General features: G+C 48.0%; 2 protein-coding genes across 4 annotated transcripts in view; one reads left to right on the top strand and one right to left on the bottom strand.

Moving 5' to 3' along the window:
- The window catches only part of TDRKH (tudor and KH domain containing), a 51,766-nt gene extending 50,184 nt beyond the window's left edge, over positions 1-1,582 (bottom strand). For all 3 annotated transcript variants that reach the window (XM_068252446.1, XM_068252444.1, XM_068252445.1), the window contains exon 1: positions 1,498-1,582. The gene's annotated coding sequence lies outside the window, so the exon portion shown is untranslated. The remainder of the gene's footprint in view (positions 1-1,497) is intronic.
- SLC39A1 (solute carrier family 39 member 1) lies at positions 1,562-15,514 on the top strand. Its single transcript, XM_068252447.1, has 4 exons — positions 1,562-1,691; positions 4,706-4,893; positions 12,278-12,408; positions 14,849-15,514. The coding sequence occupies exons 2-4, from the start codon at positions 4,719-4,721 to the stop codon at positions 15,482-15,484; spliced, it is 942 nt and encodes a 313-aa protein (XP_068108548.1). The 5' UTR covers positions 1,562-1,691; positions 4,706-4,718; the 3' UTR covers positions 15,485-15,514.
- The last annotated feature ends 5,324 nt before the right edge of the window (positions 15,515-20,838 follow it).

The following is a 20,838-nucleotide window of genomic DNA, read 5'->3' as shown; positions in this document are numbered from 1 at the left end:
CATGTGCACCAAGTCACAATTATGTAGTGCACATGTGCAGAGCGCACCTGGCCAAAGTTTGCCGGGCAGCACCTACGCAGTATTCACTGACCCTCCCGACCTCGAAGTAGCTTCAGAAAGACATTACATAACGGAGGTCAATGAAGAACATGGGGGGGTGGGCATGAGGAACGGAGCAGTGCTTTTCAGCGCTGCTAGCTTTGGGCGCAGCCAGCGCCGCCATAGCCTGTAATAGGAATCAGTCTATAGCGGCGCTCAGTGAGGAAGGTCGGCTCCGTCAGAAGACGGAGCCGAAGTTGTTTAAAAAACACAATAATTCGGCCTCCAGCAATCGCTGGAAGCCGAATTATTTCATTCCCCCACTATCCATGTCGGCCTGGAGGGGGAATAGTAATTAAAACGCCCCGGACTTGTGCAGAAGCAGGACCAGCCATTTAACAGCTGGATCCTGCGCCCAAGTCTACCAGCGCCGTATTCAAATGTACGCATGAGGAAAGCCTACTACATATGCCTGCCTGCCACCGCATACGATCGAAAACACAGAATGCAGAGCGCCGCAAACACCTGCAACATCACGGCGCCAAGTGGGTAGTTATTATTGCTACCTATCTGAAATCTATATAATTGGAGAACTGCTGAAACAGCAACCAATCACCCTACCAGAAATTCCCTGAGGTTTTTTGCTGGGTCACCTCCACCAGATCAGCGTCCAAAAAATTGCACCTAACCTAAGCTGACATGAACCACCCATTGACTAAAGGTGGCCACTAACGATACAATTAGCTGAACGATCGTTTACAAAATATTCTTCAGATGATCAATTGGAAATTATCCAAAAATCGCATCAATATTGATAATCTCATCAGATTGGTGAGAAGATTTTAGCCCATTAGGGGCTCGTTCACAGCTAATCGCTATAGTTTTTTAAAACCGCTAGTACTATTTTAGTCTATGGCAGTGTTCACACTTGAGCAATTATCGCAGGTGTTCCGTGATTATCGCTAATCGCAAACGTGTTGCATGCAGCGTTTTTCCGGCAATTTTGTAGCGATCGCCATTAGTATATAGAAACGCCAAGCGTGATTGCTCCAAAAATGCTTATTTGTGAGGCGACCGCACTTCACGATATGTAAAAACAGGTGCAAATCTGCCCAAGTGTTACCCCTAGGACACTTTAGGGGAGAACCAGTTACCCCAACACAAGCACAGCTTTGACTGGAGCTGAAAGGGGGGTGCTGGTCACATGACCTGGGTGACAGAAATTACCCCAGAGTCACGTGACCCACGCATCTCTGGGGTAATTTGTCACCCAGGTCATGTGACACAGTGCCCCCTGGTTCTCCTCCAGAAGTGTCCTAGGGGTCGGGTGCAGCGGTGACAGATGGACACATGGTGTGGAGGGGGGATGAAGGCAGCTGTCACCTCAGGGTAACAAGCCCAGGATGGACCGGAATAGGGGAGATCACATGCGGGGGTTGGAAGACACTAAAAACTCACCCGCCGGGTCAGGAACAATAATAATAGTACCCGGCTCACACTGGCTCGCTATTTATTGATTAAGCGACGCCCACTTCCGGGTGAACCAAGATGGCGCCGGCTGAGCATGCGCATCAAGAACAGCAAGGAGAGGCGGTAGGAGGAGCAATTTCTGCCTGTTCCAGTAATAGCTGCTGCTGATCTGCCTGGGGAATGTAAGTGAGTGTGTCTCCGCCGTCACCCCCTAACTTTTACCCTATCCCAATTAACCCTCCAGACTGTATTGTTCTCAGGCATCAGTGTTCCCTCCTACCCCAATCACCCCTCACTGTCCCCAATCACCCCTCACTGCCCCCCTCCTACCCCAAACACCCCTCACTGTCCCCAAACACCCCTCACTGTCCCCTCCTACCCCTCACTGTCCCTTCCTATCCCAATCACCTTTCACTGTCCCCTCCTACCCAAAACACCCCTCACTGTCCCCAATCACCAGTCACTGTCCCCTCCTATCCCAATCTCCCCTCACTGTCCCCTGCTATCCCACCCCTCACTGTCCCTTCCTATCCCAATCACCCCTCACTGTCCCCTCCTGTCCCAAATACCCCTCACTGTCCTATCCTACTACAAACACCCCTCTCTGTACCCTCCTAATCACCCCTCACTGTTCCCACCTACTCCAATCACTACTCACTTTCCCTTCCTATCCCAATCACCCCTCACTGTCCCCTCCTGTCCCAATTACCCCTCACTGTCCCTTCCTATCCCAATCACCCCTCACTGTCCCTTCCTATCCCAATCACCCCTCACTGTCCCCTCCTGTCCCAATTACCCCTCACTGTCCTCTCCTACTACAAACACCCCTCACTGTACCCTCCTAGTCACCCCTCACTGTTCCCACCTACTCCAATCACCCCTCACTGCCCCCCTCCTACCCCAATAACCCCTCACTGTACCCACTTAATCACCCCTCACTGTTCCCTCTTAATCACCCCTCACTGTACCCTCTTAATCACCCCTCACTGTACCCTCCTAATCACCCCTCACTGTCCCCTCCTGTCCCAATCACCCCTCACTGTCCCTTCCTATCCCAATCACCCCTCACTGTCCCTTCCTATCCCAATCACCCCTCACTGTCCCCTCCTGTCCCAATTACCCCTCACTGTCCTCTCCTACTACAAACACCCCTCACTGTACCCTCCTAGTCACCCCTCACTGTTCCCACCTACTCCAATCACCCCTCACTGCCCCCCTCCTACCCCAATAACCCCTCACTGTACCCACTTAATCACCCCTCACTGTTCCCTCTTAATCACCCCTCACTGTACCCTCTTAATCACCCCTCACTGTACCCTCCTAATCACCCCTCACTGTCCCCTCCTATCCCAATCACCCCTCACTGTCCCCTCCTACCGCAATCAACCCTCACTGTCCTCTCCCAACCCAGTAACCTCTCACTGCCCCTTCCTACCCCAGTCACTACTCACTGTCCCCTTCTACCCCAATCCCCCCTCACTGTCCCTTCCTAGTCACCCATCACTAACCCCTGCTACCCCAATCACCCCTCAGTGTCCCCTACCACCACAATCACCCCTCCTAACCCAGTCATCTAGATTTTTCAACAAGTCCAACCGATAGTTTCAATGGAGTTTCATCTGAAATTATGATCGTTCGGATATGTCGAGGCATACTTTTCTGGCAGATTCAATCAGAATGATCAAATCTGCTGGCAATCAAAGGGGACAATTGACAAGTGTGTGACTACCTTTAGGGCACATTCACACTATGCTTGTTGATGTGTGGTGCGTTGCTGCAAGCGTACATACTGATAGGTTTGTGTGGGCAAGTTCGCATCACTTTGTAACAGACCTTGTTATCCATACCGCACTTTCTGCAATGCGTTTCTGGGCAATGTGTGCATTAACAATTACATTACCCGTTTCCGCCCCAGACATTTTTCCCAGCCGGGTGGCATGAAAAAGTAGCCGGGTGGGAAGCGACGGAAATGCAGTTCTGATGCATCTCTGCTTACAACATAGGAGGAGGAGGATGACGACGAAGTGAGCTGACAACAGCCGGATGCTCACCAAAATTAGCCGGGTGGAGCACCCGGCTAAAACAGCCTGGGGAGAACACTGCATTACCATAGCAATCTTCATGCTATGAAACAATGTACAGAGTGCGTGTTGCGCTATGTCTGAGTAGAAACGCAGCAGTAGCACAACGTGCATTGTGTGAACTTATCCGAAGGATAACAAAACACAAATATGACTAACTTATTATTTTCAAATATAATAATATATAAGTGTTAGAGCAGGAGTGGGACCGTTGCAACCATCCACTCTCAAGCCAAAGGGAGACAGAAATCCATAAGACTCATACAGACGGCAAGGAAGGGAAGTTCCACTACACCAGTGTCACTGTGTGTCCGTACATTTGCGCTACTGCGCATGTCCTGCACGGACAGCTATTGTCCGTGCATTGTGCCTGGCACGCATGCACAGCATGCAGCTGGACTTTGGATAGCAGAGGGGGATGGGCAGGCGCGGGCAAGTGCAAGCGTTGCAGGCGGGAGCGCAGCCATGTGTGCGTTGCAGGTGGAGGGGGAGTTCCCAACTGAGGCCTAGCGCCTGTTTTTTTTAACAGGTTGATTTATAAAGTGCCTGCATATTCTGTGGCACTGTACAGAGTAAGAACAAAACATGGAGTAGATAGTAATACAGACAGTGGTATACACAAAATATAGAACACAGGTACATAATACATAAGTGATAGACATAGAAATTAGTTACAGTGACAAATGTAACATGATGAACAAATTATATAGCAAATTCCAAGACGCAAGCGGGTGAGAGAGCCCTGCCCTTGCAAGCTTACAATCTAAAGGAAACAAGAGGTGGGGTAGTATACAATATTTATAGCTAGAAGCAATGTGTTTTTGGATATATTTAGTAAGTAGTCCAACTTGGCCAGAGGTTCAAGGGGAAACAGCCTAAGTTATATGTATGCTTGTCTTTAAAAAATGAGTTTTAAGGGAGCGCGTAAAGATTTCAAAGGTTGGAGGGTGACAGATGTGTTGTGGAAAGAGATTCCAGAGAAGGGGTGAAGCACATGAGAAATCTTGTATTCGTGAATGTGAGTAGTTGATTCAAGAGGAGGACCACTTCTGTAAATACTGTACATGAATATTCATACATCCCCTTAACAATACCTTTTGCCTGTCTATTTGCAGCATCGGTGCCACAATGGAGGGAGATCAAGCCAGGCTGGTTTGGAGCCCAGGATTGGAGGCCTCACCCCCCTCTGTTACTGACCTGGAGGTAAAGCTGGGATCCCTGGTCACTTTGCTCCTTCTTACTTTCGTTGGCGGCTTGATGCCACTCTTCCTGTTCAGACGCCAGGCCAGTGCTGACATCTTGGGTAAGAGAAACAGTGGGGAGGGCATTATACTAACACTGAGCAGGCATGACATGCAGGGCTGTGGAGTCTGTACAAAAATCATCTGACAACAACTCCTCAATTTATGAAACCACCAACTCCGACTCCAGGTACCCAAAATTGCTCCAACTCCTTATGCTGGGCATACACGGGTTGACAGGCCATTATCAATCGAGCCGCTGATGGCTCGATTGATAATTTCCGACGTGTCTGATCACGCGGCGGGTCGACTCCACGCTCGATCCCCGCGGGCGGACAATTGAAGACAAACGAAAGGAAGATAAGCAATGCCCGCGGGGACGAGCAGGAATCGATCCGGGCACCTGCGGGGACGAGTGGGGACGCGGCGGGAGTCGATCCGGCGGCTAATCGAGCCGCCGGGTCGACTCGTGTATGCCCAGCATTGTGCTGGGTTTACACCATACAATTTTCTGTTTGATTTGCCTGCCAGATAGATAAAGTTCAACATGTTGGAAATGTATCTATCTTACGATCTATCTGCCGAGCAATTAGGCATTGTTCTACTCAGCAGGAGATAAACAGATGACAATGCACCAGAGATAATGACCATTCTCTTGCAGAAAATAATCTAATTATGCATTCTAACAGAAAAGTCTAAAGGTGGCCATACACTGGCCCGATTCGCGGCTGTTTCGACAGCAGATTCGATCCTGGGATCGAATCTGCTGCCAATCGTTCGTGCTAAACGCACCCGCCGATCTGATTTCCTCCCGAAATCGGATCGGTCCGTCGATCGCGCCGTGCGGGAAATTACCCTCGATCGCCCGCGGGTAGGGTGCGCGTCGCTAGCGGCGGCCCGATCCGATCAGGTATACATTACCTGACGCTAGCTCCCGGGCGTCTTCTCCGCGCTGCACCGCTCTGTTCCGGCTCCATCCCGGCGCTTCCTGTGTCACTGCAGTGACCAGGAAGTTCAAATAGAGGGCGCTCTATTTGAACTTCCTGGTCACGGAGTGACACAGGAAGCGCTGGGATGGAGCAAGAACAGAGCGGTGCAGCGCAGAGAAGACGCCCGGAGCCAGCTTCAGGTAATGTATACGGGGGGGGGGGTTCACAGGCGGCAGGAGCAGCTCAACAGATCGTGATCGGTTTTAGGCTGAAATCGATTCACAATCTGTTTGCAGTAAAGGCAGCCATACGATCCCTCTCTGATCAGATTCGATCAGATAGGGATCTGTCAGCTGGTCGATCTAATGGCAAATCGACCAGTGTATGGCTACCTTAACAGAAGAATCTAATGCTGGGGATACACGGTACGTTTCTGTACCGTGTATCGGCCAGCTGATAATATTCAGCTGGCCCGATCAAGCCGCTCGACCCCCGCCCGCTCGATCGAGCGGTTTTCGATCCGTGCGGACGAGCGGGGACGCGGCTGGGGTCGATCCGGTGGCTAATCGACCCGTGTATTCCCAGCATAACAGAAAATTGTATGGTGTAAACCCAGCATTATGCTGGGCATACATGGTTAGTTTATGCGCCGGTATCGAGCCAGCGCGTCACCACTCGTCCGCTCGGATCGATTCACGCTCGTCCCCGTGGGCGCTTCTTATCAGCGCTTCGTTTTTTTCTATTGTCTGCCCGCAGGGATCGAGCGCGGTATCGATCCGCCGCGGTGATCGGACAGGTTAGAGCTTATCAATTGAGCTCGATTGATAAGAACTATCTAACCTTGTATGCCCAGCATTAGTCTAATATTTAAAAGGGCTGTGGAGTCGGTACAAAAATCATCCGACTCCCAACTCCACACCACCAACTCCGTCCAACCCCAGGTACCCAAAATTGCTCCGACTCCACAGCCCTGATGACATGTAGCATTATCTGCAGTTTACGTAATGTTTAGACAGTCTCACGTTTAAGGTTACAGTGCTAGTCTCAGAAATGTTTTCAACGAAATGGAAAAAAATAAAATAGTGATCTGAAAACCTTATAAACTGTTCAGCACAGAGGGCCTGATGCCTGAAAGGCCGATTATTTAGCCATGTGCAAGTAGCGCATGGCAATTTTACAGGCCCTAATGCCAGAGGAGCACCACTCGTTACAGTATTAGTTAAAAGGGAAGACTTGTCAGCGCTCCTGACCAGGCCGCATCTGAAATGTCTACCAGCAGGGGCATGCAGAGCCCCCTAGAGGCAAATACTCGCCTTGGGCTTGATTCACTAAGACAAATAGCATGCCTTATCAGAGATAACATGCTCTATCAAAGTTAACACGCCTCATCAGAGTAGCATAGCAAGCGCTGCGAACCCGCAGGGGCTCAGGGCAGGACGAGTGGAGCTCTCGTCATTGCCAACTAGCAGGCATAAGTTAGTAGTGCTCGCTATGATACTCTGATAAGGCGTGTTATCTCTGATAAGGCATGTTAACATGGATAAGGCATGCTATTTGTCTTAAGGCGCATACACACGCCATACTTCCGCCAACGATGAGTCCGCCAGACCCTCCCGCTGGGCGGACGTTCTGCCGACAGTAGCACGTGTGTACGCGCTGTTGGCAGACTGATAAGGCTCAGCGGATGGTTCAAAAACACCCTTATCAGTCTGCCGACAGCGTGTACACATGTCGGCAGAACGTACGCCCAGCGGGAGGGTCTGGCGGACCCGTCGTTGGCAGAAGTATGGCGTGTGTATGCGCCTTAAGTGAATCAAGCCCCTTGTATTCAAAACAGATGCTAAACTATGCACTAAATCCATAAACTCATAATAAAAATGGAATGCAAACTTGAAATAGCTCAGCTAGCCATAAAGCTTCCTAAGGCCTCTTGCACACTGCAAGTGATTCCGATTCAGATTCCGCTTTTTAATCCGTTTTTACATCCGATTCCGATTCCGATTTGCAGTTCGCTCCCTGCACACTGCAAATCGGAATCTGAATCGGATGTAAAAACTGATTAAAAAGCGGAATCTGAATCGGAATCACTTGCAGTGTGCAAGAGGCCTAAGACAGACTGGTTCTGAATGACTAGCAGCATAGATGTGCTGAGCCTAATTATAGGCAAGATAAACTACTTGCAATTAACCTCCCTGGCGTTCAATTTCTGTGCAAAAAGTGGTTCAATTAATTTTCACGAAATTTTTGCTTGCAACTTACTAAAATCCGTCAAGCAAGGGTTTAGTATCCAGCAGGGTCTGGCTGTTCTGGAGTCCATTAGCGCCACACTCCTGTGTCCCCCTGCGGGATGAAAAATCAAGATCGCTGGGAATCGCTATTGAAAATCAACAAATGCTTTTCTACACGTTGCAGAAAAGCATTTGGATGAGACACTGGGCGGGTGATTGAACCGTCTGACTGAACTCTGAGTGGTGGACCATAACGACTGCCATGGCAAGGGTTGGTCATTATGGTCAGACCTGTGTGACTACATCAGGCACACAACGTTTGCATGAAGATCCGGCGTGTTAGATTTTTAGCAATGCCCGAGCACGGCACAATAGCATTGTTCTCGCTGCTCCCACCACCAGAAACTGCTCAATTACGCACACTCATTGTTTCTCCGCTCCATCCTGCATAGCAAAAGACACGTCGTGTACAAAGGCTGATGACACGTCTGTACAGTGTTGTTAGTGCACTGTCGCCTTTGGCTGACGATGCATCTGTTGCGATGAACGGGGAGGGGGATCTGATGGAGCGGCTTCCTGCGGGTGGGGAGGTCCCAAGAACAATGCCGTTGGGTCATGCTTAGACATAGCTAAAGGTCCGACATGCCAGATCTTTAGGGATCGTCATTTGGCCGCTGCACTGACTCTGGTCTGCTGCTCAACTCTGAGCCATGGTAGTCGTAATACTCCGTCATAGGTGAGTTCAGACCAGTGTGGTAATAAGTGTCCTTCTCAGTACAATATATAGCAGGCTTTCTCAGCCAGGGTTCCTTCAGTACTCTGCAGGGGTTCCTTGGCATTTTTCCCCACCGTGGGGGTTGGGGTGAAGTATGATAGTGGGCACATTATAATAGGGGGTACTGTAAAAAGAAACACAAAATTGGGAATAATAATGACAGCCACACCATGTTTTTGAAGGCCATGCCAGGGGTTCTTTGGGATTCAAAAATTACTTGCTGGAGTTCCTTGAGATCCAAAAAGTATTTGCAGGGTTCCTCCAGGGTAAAAGGGTTGAGAAAGGCTGATATATACAGTATGAGATACCAGAAATGTTCTGTAATGCTGTAATATGTGCCTTCTGCCAGTAGGTGGTGCACATACACCATTATAACACTTTCCAGCCAGTTTTCAGTGTAGACAAGGCTAACTGTCAATACCAATTGTAGCAAGTCAGCCCCTCCTTACCACCAGGGAGGTTAAAACAGTTGCACTAAAATGAACATAATGGAGGATGTTAGCTTCCAAAAACAGTTTGCATGCACAATGTTTCATACTAGACTCTTCCAACGCGATGAGGTCATCCTTCATGGAAGAGACCCTAACTTCTAATTATCAAACATAGTGTGAACCGGGGGCAGCTGGCCATTACACTTTTTTTTTTTAAAGAACAGGGAAGAATTACTCTATTAGTGCGCATTGCTATCGTGATGCGCATGTCCCTAATAAAGTAACAGACTATGCTCCTGTTTTGAAATACAGTATTACCAGTCTCATGGAAGTATAATATGTTTACTGTACAGGAGACATACACTAAATTATAGCAATATCTGCCCACGGATATGGTTATATTCCAAATACAGGTTTCTCCGACTTATGAATGCCCACTGATACGAACTCCCAACATGCCACAATGTTGCAGACTCCCTGTATTGTCCCCATGTCCTCCTCCACCCCCTCAGTGTCCTTCTCTGCTCTCCCTGAATAGATAAAAGCAGAGGCAGCGTGTTTCTCACCTAATCCATTAGAACTGGAGCGATCAGAAACCTCTCCTCTTCCTCGCAGCTCCCCTAGTGCTGGCTTCTGCTGATGACACGTTCAGCAAACGCCGGCACTAGGGGAGCAGTGAGGGAGGAGAGAGGTCTTTGATCGCCATGGGCTCCGATGGATTAGGTGAGCCCTTCTGCTGCTGCTTTAATTTATTTAGGGGGAGCGCAGGAGAACACTGGAGGAGCAGAGGACACAAGGGGGACAGAGGAGGAGACATGCGGGACACTGGAGGATATATATGGAGGACACAATAATTAGGGGAGAACAAGATGACCCTGTACCATGGACACAGCAGGTTTAGTATATTTTTTTTCCCCCTGGTTTTTGCCCTCTAAACCTAGGTGCATCTTTTAGTCCTGAGCATCTTATATTCCCGAAAAATATGCTAACTATGTAAGCATATAAGGCCTCTTACCCACATAAGGCGATTTCTTCAGCGTTTTCGGGACTGTGGAATCACAATGCACGGTTGGCGACAAAAATACACAAATAGCAGTGCTTAAACAAACCGCATGGGAAGTGCAGTGCGTTGCGCTGGCACTTCCATTTTTTGATGCATTCAGGTGGTGAAGAGGCCTAAAGGTGCCCTTACATACATCAGATGATGTATGGGCAGATCGACCAAGAGACCGATCTCACTGATCGGAAAGAGATCTGTTGGCTGCCCATACACCACAGACCGATTCCCGAAAGATTTCAGCATGAAATCTCTTGGGAATTGGCCTTGTGACGCCGCATCCACCACCTCGACACCCCCAGTGTTCTCCCCAGAAACCTTTTCCAGCCGGGTGGCATGAAAAAGAAGCCGGGTGGGGCGAGATAAGAGAATGCAGGGCCGGGACTTCTCTGCTTACAGCAGAGGAGGAGGTGGGCCGATGACAGCCGGGTGCTCACCAAAACTAGCCGGGTGGAGAACCCGGCTAAAAGAGCCTGGGGAGAACACTGACCCCCCCCCTAATGTAAAATATTTCCCGTCCGATGCAGTATACTTTACCTGTCCATGTTCGGTGGACGCGGCAGGTAAAGTAAAAGGCACCAGGGTAACATTTTAGACTAGGGGGGACAGCCCCGGGGGCTCTGCTGCGTTCATCGCTTGTCCCGATATTGTACGCCGTTACCGCCGTGCACCCGATGGAGCAAGTTGGCCCTACATCTTGCAGCATATCCAACCGATACATGTGACCAATTTCGGCTCGAAAATTGGTTGCATCGTCATTGGGCATGCACTTGGAGGCTGCGATCTTCATCCGATTCAATAATAATTATGGAATCGGAAGGTCATTCGGCCGCCAAGTCGTCTGATATGGCCACCTTTAGTTGCTTATTCCATTGGCATCTGTATGGACAATTGTCTGTTGTAATTCAAGGTTAGCAAGTCCTGTTATATACACTGTGTTGTCTTTTATCTACAGTCCCCAGCTGCACATTCCATTCCCATAAAGACTGTGGGAAACTGTGCGAAAGTGAACCTGTTATTAATTAGTGAGAATAAAGGGGTTAGGACTGGTAAAATGACCAGCCTTCTGTGCACCAGGCACATAGTTACCGGTACTAAGTATAGTAATTCTAACTGTACAATGTTAGAGGCCAGCAGTAGTAATACAATATTTTTGAATAGTGTGGAATGGGGTTCTGTGTTTTTATTGCTGTCTGTGTCTCAATCTGGGAAGCTTTTATTCTCTTCCTGTTTTGGCAGGAAGTAGGTTGATATTTTCAGGGGTGTAATTAGAAAGCACCGCCCCCCCCCCTCCCCGCCGCAAATCTTTGGATGGGCCCCTCCCCACTTGCTTTCTGCACAGGTAAACTGAGAACCAATGTTATTCAATTGGCTAGTGCACACCTGACAGCAGTGGAGCATTTTTTTTTATCAATAACATTAGCTTCTGTGATAAAACGGGAATGTTTTCACACATACAGACAGACATGATGAGCAGAAGATGCATACAGAAAACCGACAGACGAGTGTGCTCCCAGCCTCAGCTTATTACACTCACTCTGTCCATCTCTGATGGAGTAGAACTGGCTCTGCAGACTTCTCCAACTTCACTACTGTTACAGAGCACTTGTGGAGGGGTAGAGAGGCTGGGGTCTGGGCGCTGTACAGGAGAGCCTGCTGCACACTGAATAGGGACTGTCTACAAATCTTTGTATGATTCGTTATCAGTGGCTGAGCAGATGCAGTCATTAGAACAATTGTGCAGAAAGATTTTTCTCTCCGTGCCCTTAGTTGTCAGTCTCTCAGGAAAGGGACAATAAACTTCTCCCCCCACGGGCCCCCTATGGCTTCTGGGCCCCCCTGCAACTTGGACAATGACAGCAAAAAACAGAGTAGGGGAGAAATAGAACCCGTTCATTTTTTACCCTCATTTCCTGTCCCTGGAACCACCAAGGGTTATATTAAAGAGGGGCTCAACTGCTATCAGCCATGATCACTTCTGGAAGAATGTTGTTTTGTATTGATCAGTGTTGCGCTGTGTTTGCAGGATCCCGTCGCCGACTCCTGAGTCTGATCAGCTGTTTTGCTGGTGGTGTTTTCTTGGCTACCTGCCTCCTGGACTTACTACCCGACTACCTTTCTGGCATTAATGACGCACTTAGCAAGTTAAACATAACGGTGAGTACATAGTCATACACAAGGATGGCCAATAAGATCCCAGTGATTCTAAGCTGATGCGTATTTTGCTCAATTTTGAGCCTTTTGTTGACCATTATTAAAGGAAACACAAGGCTAAAATAAACTGATGAGATAAAAAATTGAAACTATCCTCCTGCTCCTAAAAAAAATTTTTTCTCGATATCCCATAGTTTTATTTTATATTTAAATCTACTTTTAAAGTTTTTACTGTTTCATTGTCTCTGCTCAATGACGCATTTACTGAAGTATGCTAGAGCTCAAATCTATAAATTATTGACCCTTTTTATCGCTTTTGTGCTTTCAGAAGCCATTTTCTGCTACGAAAGTGTTTCATGTTTGTAATTCCTTATCAGTGAGGGTTGCCCTATAGTCCGACCCAGTCCCGATCCAGATAGAAACTGTCACCTGATTTTTTTACTCTTTTAGGCAGAGAAATAAAAAAGGAACACAGCATAGTTATTTGTGTGCATGGCACTGAAGTGGCTTATGAATTTTTTTTTTTAGATACTTACCTTAGCAGGGGGAAGCCTCTATGGTCCAGAAGCTTCCAGGATCCTCCCACAGCCCAACATGCCAACAGAAGGTCCCTCTATACTTAATAAAAGCGAGTTGAATAGGTTTCTTATGGCCACGGGTGCAGTCATGGATGAGAGCATGAGGACCAGGCATGGGCTGCTAGGAAGGTATGCGCATGCTTAGTAGAATGAAGTGCTCTTGGATGGAGAAGAAAAGCCACGCATGTGCGTCTTCATTCTACTCAACATGCACGTACCTTACTGCACATGCCCAGCCCAGATGCACTTGTCCATGGCTGGGAGGATGGCCAGAAGATGAAGAGGGACTCAGAGCTGAAATGGTGTGTTCTGCAAAGATCCTGGAAGCCTCTATAAATTTGGCCCTCAAGTGGTTTCCCCACTTTGCATTATGTTTGGCCCACTCTAGACCACCAGGGAAGCTATATTGGACGTGAAGCCCTAGAACACCAGGGAATACACATGAAGGAGTTAGGGGGAAAGCACTAAACACTAGGGAACTGTATAGGGGAGGGTAGGGGCCACTAAACACCAGGAACTGTATATGGGTTGGAGGGGGGCCATTAGACATCTGGGAACTTTATAAAGGAGTAAGGTGGCTAGTAGACCTTGAGGTTGGCCCCCGACTAGTACACAGTGTACAATTACGGACCACTTTGTATTTGAGTTTGACACCCCTACTCTAGAGTCTAGACCAGTGGTTCCCAACCTTTTTGAAGTTGTGACACATCACACCGAACGCTCAGATCTCCGTGACACATCACATATGTATAGGTAGTATAGCTGCCCCAGTATAGGTAGTATAGTTCCCCAGTATAGGTAGTATAGCTGCCCCAGTATAGGTAGTATAGCTGCCCCAGTATAGGTAATATAGTTGCCCCAGTATAGGTAGTATAACTGCCCCAGTATAGGTAGTATAGTTTCCCCAGTATAAGTAGTATAGCTGCCCCAGTATAGGTAATATAGTTGCCCCAGTATGGGTAGTATAGTAGCCCCAGTATGGGTAGTATAGTAGCCCCAGTATGGGTAGTATAGTAGCCCCAGTATGGGTAGTATAGTAGCCCCAGTATGGGTAGTATAGCTGCCCCAGTATGGGTAGTATAGCTGCCCCAGTATAGGTAGTATAGTAGCCCCAGTATGGGTAGTATAGTTCCCCAGTATAGGTAGCATAACTGCCCCAGTATGGGTAGTATAGCTGCCCCAGTATAGGTAGCATAACTGCCCCAGTATGGGTAGTATAGTTCCCCAGTATAGGTAGTATAGCTGCCCCAGAATGGGTAGTATAGCTGCCCCAGTATGGGTAGTTTAGATGCCCCAGTAATGGTAGTATAGCTGCCCCAGTATAGTTAAGGCAGTTAGGTGGCAAGCCTGCTTCTCCCTCCGTTCCTGCGGGCGCCGATTGTTTTTTCTTCTGAGCTGGCGGCCACTTTCTCTATGCAGGTATCCGGCAGCCCCCTCTTCTCTGTCACAGGCTCTTCCCTCCCTGCTTATCCCCGCCTCCTCTCTGTCCGTAGTTACATAGCTACAAGAAAATGGCCCCCGATGTCCGCATTTGTGGACATCGGCGGCCATTTTCTTGTAGTGCTAGTCTAATTACAAACGGAGCAGAGGCTAGGAAATGCAGGGAGAGACAGAGCGGGACAGCGAGCGGCGACACATACCCGATGCTGCCGCGACACAATAATGTGTCGCGGCACACGGGTTGGGAACCAGTGGTCTAGACTCTAGACCATTCAAAGTCTTCCAACTACTAAGGTAAGTATTTAACTTTTACCCCCTCCCCACATCAGGTTTGCTTTACAGGAGATTAGAGATCTTTGTCAGTGAATGTATCGGAAATGTTGACCTCCACTTTTATACCTCACACTTATCCATTTTCCTTCCAGCTCCAGTTCCCGCTGCAGGAATTCATTCTAGCGATGGGCTTTTTCCTGGTCCTGGTTTTGGAGCAAATTATGCTGAGTTACACGGACCATCCTGGCATGTCTGAAGAGACTCATTCTCTGCTGGGTCCAGATGGACGGCACCCTGGCCCAGACCAGCCACACGTCCACGTGGACGTCAACGCCCACTCTCCAGTGCGAGCTGTTATCCTGGTCTTGGCTCTGTCCCTGCACTCTGTCCTTGAGGGCTTGGCTGTCGGTCTCCTGCAGGACAGCAGAAAGGTCCTGGAGACGTGTGCGGCACTCGTCTTTCACAAATGCATCGTCTCCTTTAGCATGACCTTGAAACTGAGTCAAGGCCGTCTGCGTCCTCGCGTGGTTCTTGGCTGCCTTCTGCTGTTTTCCTTCATGACCCCTTTAGGCATCGGCCTTGGCGTGATCTTGACCGAATCCACTGACCCTCTGCACCAGTTGACCTGCAGTGTCCTCGAGGGCATTGCTACCGGCACCTTCTTATATATCACTTTCATGGAGATCTTGCCTCACGAGCTCAGTTCTGGAGACCAACGTATTGTCAAGGTCATCGCGATATTGTGCGGATTCTCCGTCATCACCGCCAACTTGTTCATCAAGATATAGGCCGAATTAAAGAGTCCTTTTCACCCAGAACTAACACTTCTGTATTTAGGGGAGGCCTCTCAATCTCTCGGGAATTCTAGTGGTGAGATCCCGGCACGCCTAAGTTTCCAGGTATGCACACCTGCCTCAACGAGAGACTCCTCCCTTTCCAGATGGAGTTTTAATTTAACCTATATAATGGAAGAGCAGGGAATTGTGATGGGAAGATCTCACTGGTGAAGTTTCCAAGAGATATAAAAAGCCAATAGGTGATGCAGTCAACAGACTCCACCGACGGCTACACTTTTGGGGCGTTTTCCTTCTAAATTCTGGAAACCTCCGTCTTGCCGCATTCTTGAAGATTGCCAAACAATGTTCAAAGATCTGAGCCACCGGCAGAAGGTTTTGCTTTTATGCACTCCTCTTGGTTTTTAAGACTTTAAAACCTTTTATTATAGATATTGGGCAGTATTGAAAATAATTCCATCATTTTAAGGAGGAGAAAAAAAAAAAAAAACGACTGAACTCTTCATCCACTGCTTGATGGAAAACGGAAGTGTCTTAAATCACATTAAAAAGTAAAATTGTGCCAAACCGAGATTAAGGTAGGGATTTGTGATGTCATCATACTGCACAACGGACATCTGAATGACGGGAATGGAACCGTGGAAGAGAAATGTCCTTCTCATGTAGATTTCTATTGTTTCTGAGCAAGGGGGGTCAATGAGATGCGAGTCTGGGTTGATGCAGAATAGTGAAAAATGTTTAATCATATAAGTGCAGACTGAAAAAAAAAGTGCCTCAGAAAAGTGAGATAGTCAGATGATTGGTAGATGTTAATAATTATGCAAATGTATGCAGCTTGGAAGAAAGCCAGTCCAGCGCAGCTTAGTAAACTGAACCCTACTACCGTAAGGGTCGGTTCACGTGGCCGGCTGCCGACGGCTTGTTTCGCCAATGCAACAGAGCAGAAAAGCGCTTGGCATTGTTTCCTGTGGATTCATTTTGTACCCTTAGGGGGCTATGGCAATGCAAACGCAACCCATGCTAGAAACTCAATGCAGCGTCTCACAAAATTTGATTGGCGCAAACACAATCGACCGTAAACGCATAAAGATGAACGCTCCCATTCCCCTCAGTGCACGGCGTTGGGGATCCCAGCGTTAAATTATAGGCGCCGGCAGCCGCCCGTCTGAACCGGTCCGAGTGCTATCGAATAAAGTCCAATGGAAAACAAAACGAGCTTCAGAGTTGGATCTTATGGGTGTCGGTACATGTAGTGCAGGAATGTATAGAACAATTCTTCAAGACATGCCCGTATTGTTGGGCAGTGCACTCACATACTGCCCTATAACCAGGGCCGTGGAGCCGGTACAAAAATCATTTGACCCAGACTCCTCAGTTTATGGAACCACTGACTCCAGGTACCCAGAATTGCTCTGCCTCCTCAATTCCGACTCCACAACCCTTTTAGGGCTATGGAGTGGGTAAAAAAATCATCCAACTCCGACACATCAATTTAAGCACCCTCTTGTATGAAGCACCCTCTTGTATTTTACCTTATAAATCAGTGGGAACATGACAGTAAACACCTAATCTGCTCTTTGTTTCATTGTTCTCTGTTTAATCTGACTGTTATCACCTCTGATAAGAATCCCCGACTGAGCACTCAGTCTCGATTATAGCTGAGTCTGTCTTCTCTGGTGTCTTTTCAAGCCCAAGCCTGCCCCCTTGTGGCTCTGCTATAATGACTCAGCTATAATTATTCCCTGCAAAGCCAGACTGAATGCTCAGTCCGGGATTCTTATCACAGCTGATAACAGACACTTTTAGCAGTGAGAATGAAACAGAGAGCAGGGTAGGTGCTTTCTTGAATGTTCTTACTGATATATATCGTAAAATACACAAGGGTGCTTTGTCTCTGGTTCCCTTTAAGCAACCACCGACTTCAACTCCCGGTACTCAATATTTTATGTTTAAAGTGAATCTAAAGCAAAAAGCAACTTTACTGGGGGCTTCTACCAGCCCCCTGTAGCCGCCCTGTGCCCGCGCCCTTACTTCGTGATGCTCCAGTCCCCTGCAGAGCTCCTCTTTCAGCCGGAAGACTCGGCAAGTCGACAGCCACTGCGCATGCGCGGCCCCCCTCGATCGCGCTAGCGCCGCTGGGAGCGTTCTAGAGATTTTTGGGAGCACAACCAGAAAGCGCGCAGTTCGGGGCTGCGCATCCAGTGAAAAGAGGGGCTCTGTGGGTGACTATAACATCATGGAGTGATGACGTGGGCACAGGACGGCTGGCATAGGTGGGGCTGGTAAGTTTTTTTGGGTTTTTTTTTTTTGCTATAGGTTTCCTTTAACCTCCCTAGCGTTTAGATTATATGCGGTGCACGGCCGCGGGAGTTTTTTTTTTTTGGCTAATTTTAGCCTAGTGCTAGCTACATGCTTCCCCCCCCTCCCTTCGCTATCCCACCCACCCCTCCGATCGCCACCGGCGCAAATACCCAACAGGAAATCCTGTTCTGAACGGGTTTTCCTGTATGGGCTTGCCCCGTCGCCATGGCGACGATCGGACTGACGTCAGGGGGAGTCCCGATCCACCCCATAGCGCAGCCTGGTGATTGGCCAGGCTGCGCAAGGGATCTGCGGGGGGGCTCTTTGGCGGCGGATCGGCGGCGATCGGAACAAACACGCAGCTAGCAAAGTGCTAGCTGCATGTTTGAAAAAAAAATAATAATGCAAATTGGCCCACCAGGGCCTGAGCAATCCAGCGCGGCGGTACTGGACGAGCTCAGCTCGTCCGTAACGCCCAGCTGGTTAAGTGTCAGAGATGATAAAACAGTTAATGGATGCAGAGGAGGCTGGATTCTGCTCCTTGTCATTTGGAACGGTGAGATTGGGGGTTGAGGAGTTATAAAATTCTGATGCCAGGAAATGACTGCATTTTATAGTGCTGATTTATCAAGACAGGTGTCTCCTAAAGTGGAGCAGATGTTTAGAGCAGCCAATCAGAATCCTTGATGCATTCATCGGCTGACGTCCCTCTGGTTACTTTGTGTAGGTTTTGTGGTTTTGCTCCCTTTTATCTTTGCACCTGTCTTTATAAAGCAGCCCGTCTATTTTTATTTGAAATGTCTATTTTTTTGTGACGTTTTATTTTTATTACCGGAACACAATGTTTTTCACATCTTTTTCCTTTGATTTTTGGCTGTCTCATTTGTTAAACTGGTCCTACATCACTCAACATATAGCCAGATCGACCATTAAGGTGGCCACTTATGATACAATTTGCTGACTGATCGATTATGAACAATTCTTTGTATGAATGATCGTAAATGGCTTTTTGGGACCACTAATGGACAAAAATCTCCCAACCAATCCGATCAGATTAATGAAAATGGTTCAATCCCATCAATCTGATCGGATTGGTTAGGTGATTTTTGTCCATTAGTGGACCCAAACGATCATTGACAATCGTTCATACGAAGAATTGTTCATAATCGATCGCTCAGCAAATTGTATCATTGGTAGCCACCTTTAGGCAGATCACTCACCCGAATCTGATCAGAGAGCGATCTCTGATGCCTGACCACGCACTGCACAGTGATTTCTAATGGATTTCCACATGAAATCTATTGGTAATTGTCCTCACGCAGCCTGTAGCCACCCCCCCCCCTCAAGTGTCAGGGTCTGTTCTTGTGTCTCTCGAGAGCGTCGGAAATAAGCAACATTGGATGGAAGGGCAGCTTAAACAAAGGAATTGTTTTAAACAACCTTTGTAATACCCACTGGGTCCTCCCCTCTGTATTCTACAAATGTAATACTGTCACCAACTTCTGAAAAAGATACCTTTAGTTACATTTCAGAAATTGAAGGCTTTTTCTGCCCCACTACAGAAATGTCTCTGGTAATTCTTGGAGAGGGAAGAATCCCTAATTTACTCATAACAGTAATTGGTCAAATTCTCCAAGCAAGTCTGCTGGTAGTTAGGAAGTACAGTATAATAATCTTGTTATAATGAACTTGGGTATAGTAAACATTGGGGTATAGTAAACTACCTCTCCAGGTCCCAGCCGGCCATTCTTTATTATAAGTCTATGGGAGCAACGCCTGGTATAGTAAGCCCGGATTTCATAAAACTTCTGTTACAATAAACATGTTTTTTGGCCCTCTAAGTGACGCTGACTCTGGATATAATAAAATTTTAAGGAGCCCTGGATACTTTACCAGCGATTTGTCCAGCCTGGTTATGCAGCCCTAAGGTATACTTAAAGGAGTTATCAGGGAATTTTATCAAAATGAGGTTTACTCACCTGGGGCTTTCTCCAGCCCCTTGCAGCCGACTGACCCACGCCGACCGCTCTGCTCCCCGCCGCTGTCCCGGTCTCTGTCAATCATCGCCACGTGGTCCGCGGTGCACGGCGCAGGCACAGTAGTTCTGAGCAGAGCGGTCCGCGTGGGACACTCGGCTGCAAGGGGCTGGAGAAAGCCCCAGGTGAGTAAACCTCTTTTTGATAAAATTCCCCTGATAACTCCTTTTAACCTTGTAGTCCACCAAATGTGCTTGTACTGTACTTTCAATGGGTGGACAGAGTTGGTCCTTTGCAGCACAGAATGTACCAGGGTATGCTGGGACATTTCTAGGACAATTTCTGAAATAGTAAACCACTTTTCCCAGTCCCTTGGAGTTTACTATATGGAAATTATACTGTACAGTGTCCTGCAGGCACTGTTTTTACCCAGAAATAATTATGCTTCTCAACACCCATAGTCTGAGGAAATAATTGTCATTAAAGATCGCAAGTGCTGTTTATGTAACTGGCAGCCTTGTATAGTCAATCCTAAGGCTTGTTTTGTCTTTAAAGGTAGTCATCAGTACTATGCAGAAGCATGTAAGAATCTGCTTCCTAATGAAGGCTCTCGCGTAGGAGAGACCAGATGGAGGTGTCTGGTATATATGTTTCTGATGAACAACTGTGCATTTGGTAGGCAGTATAAATCTTACCTCTCTTGAAGGAAGTACCAATGTTATTAGAAAAATGTGTTTATTCCTTTAAAGGGAACCTGAAGATAGTAAAAAAAAAAAAAAGTTTCACTTACCTGGGGCTTCTGCCAGCCAGCTGAAGCCGCCCTGTGCCCACACCAGTCCTTAACGATCCTCCAGTACTCCACCACGGCGCAGTTTCGGTATCTCTGACTTGCAAGTTGATGGCCACTGCTCCTGCACAGCCCTGGTTGTGTGTGTGTCGTCGTTCACGGTCCAGGCGCTGGAAGTGTCCTGCACAGAGAAAATCTCTACCTCGCCTACACAGGACATTCTCGGCAGGGCCACGCAGTGGACTGCAACTGAAGAAAGTGAAACTGAGCCGCAGAGGGGGGCA

Source organism: Hyperolius riggenbachi, chromosome 9, assembly GCF_040937935.1.
Source record: "Hyperolius riggenbachi isolate aHypRig1 chromosome 9, aHypRig1.pri, whole genome shotgun sequence".
Classification (NCBI taxonomy): domain Eukaryota; kingdom Metazoa; phylum Chordata; class Amphibia; order Anura; family Hyperoliidae; genus Hyperolius; species Hyperolius riggenbachi.
This window is presented reverse-complemented; position numbering and strand designations above follow the sequence as displayed.

Bases quoted from the DNA above. Each gene is read 5' to 3' on its own strand.
- SLC39A1 (XM_068252447.1), top strand. From the start codon at position 4,719: ATGGAGGGAGATCAAGCCAGGCTGGTTTGGAGCCCAGGATTGGAGGCC. The intron at 4,894-12,277 runs GTAAGAGAAACA...CTGTGTTTGCAG, and splicing joins GGCCAGTGCTGACATCTTGG to GATCCCGTCGCCGACTCCTG. The intron at 12,409-14,848 runs GTGAGTACATAG...TTTTCCTTCCAG, and splicing joins TTAGCAAGTTAAACATAACG to CTCCAGTTCCCGCTGCAGGA.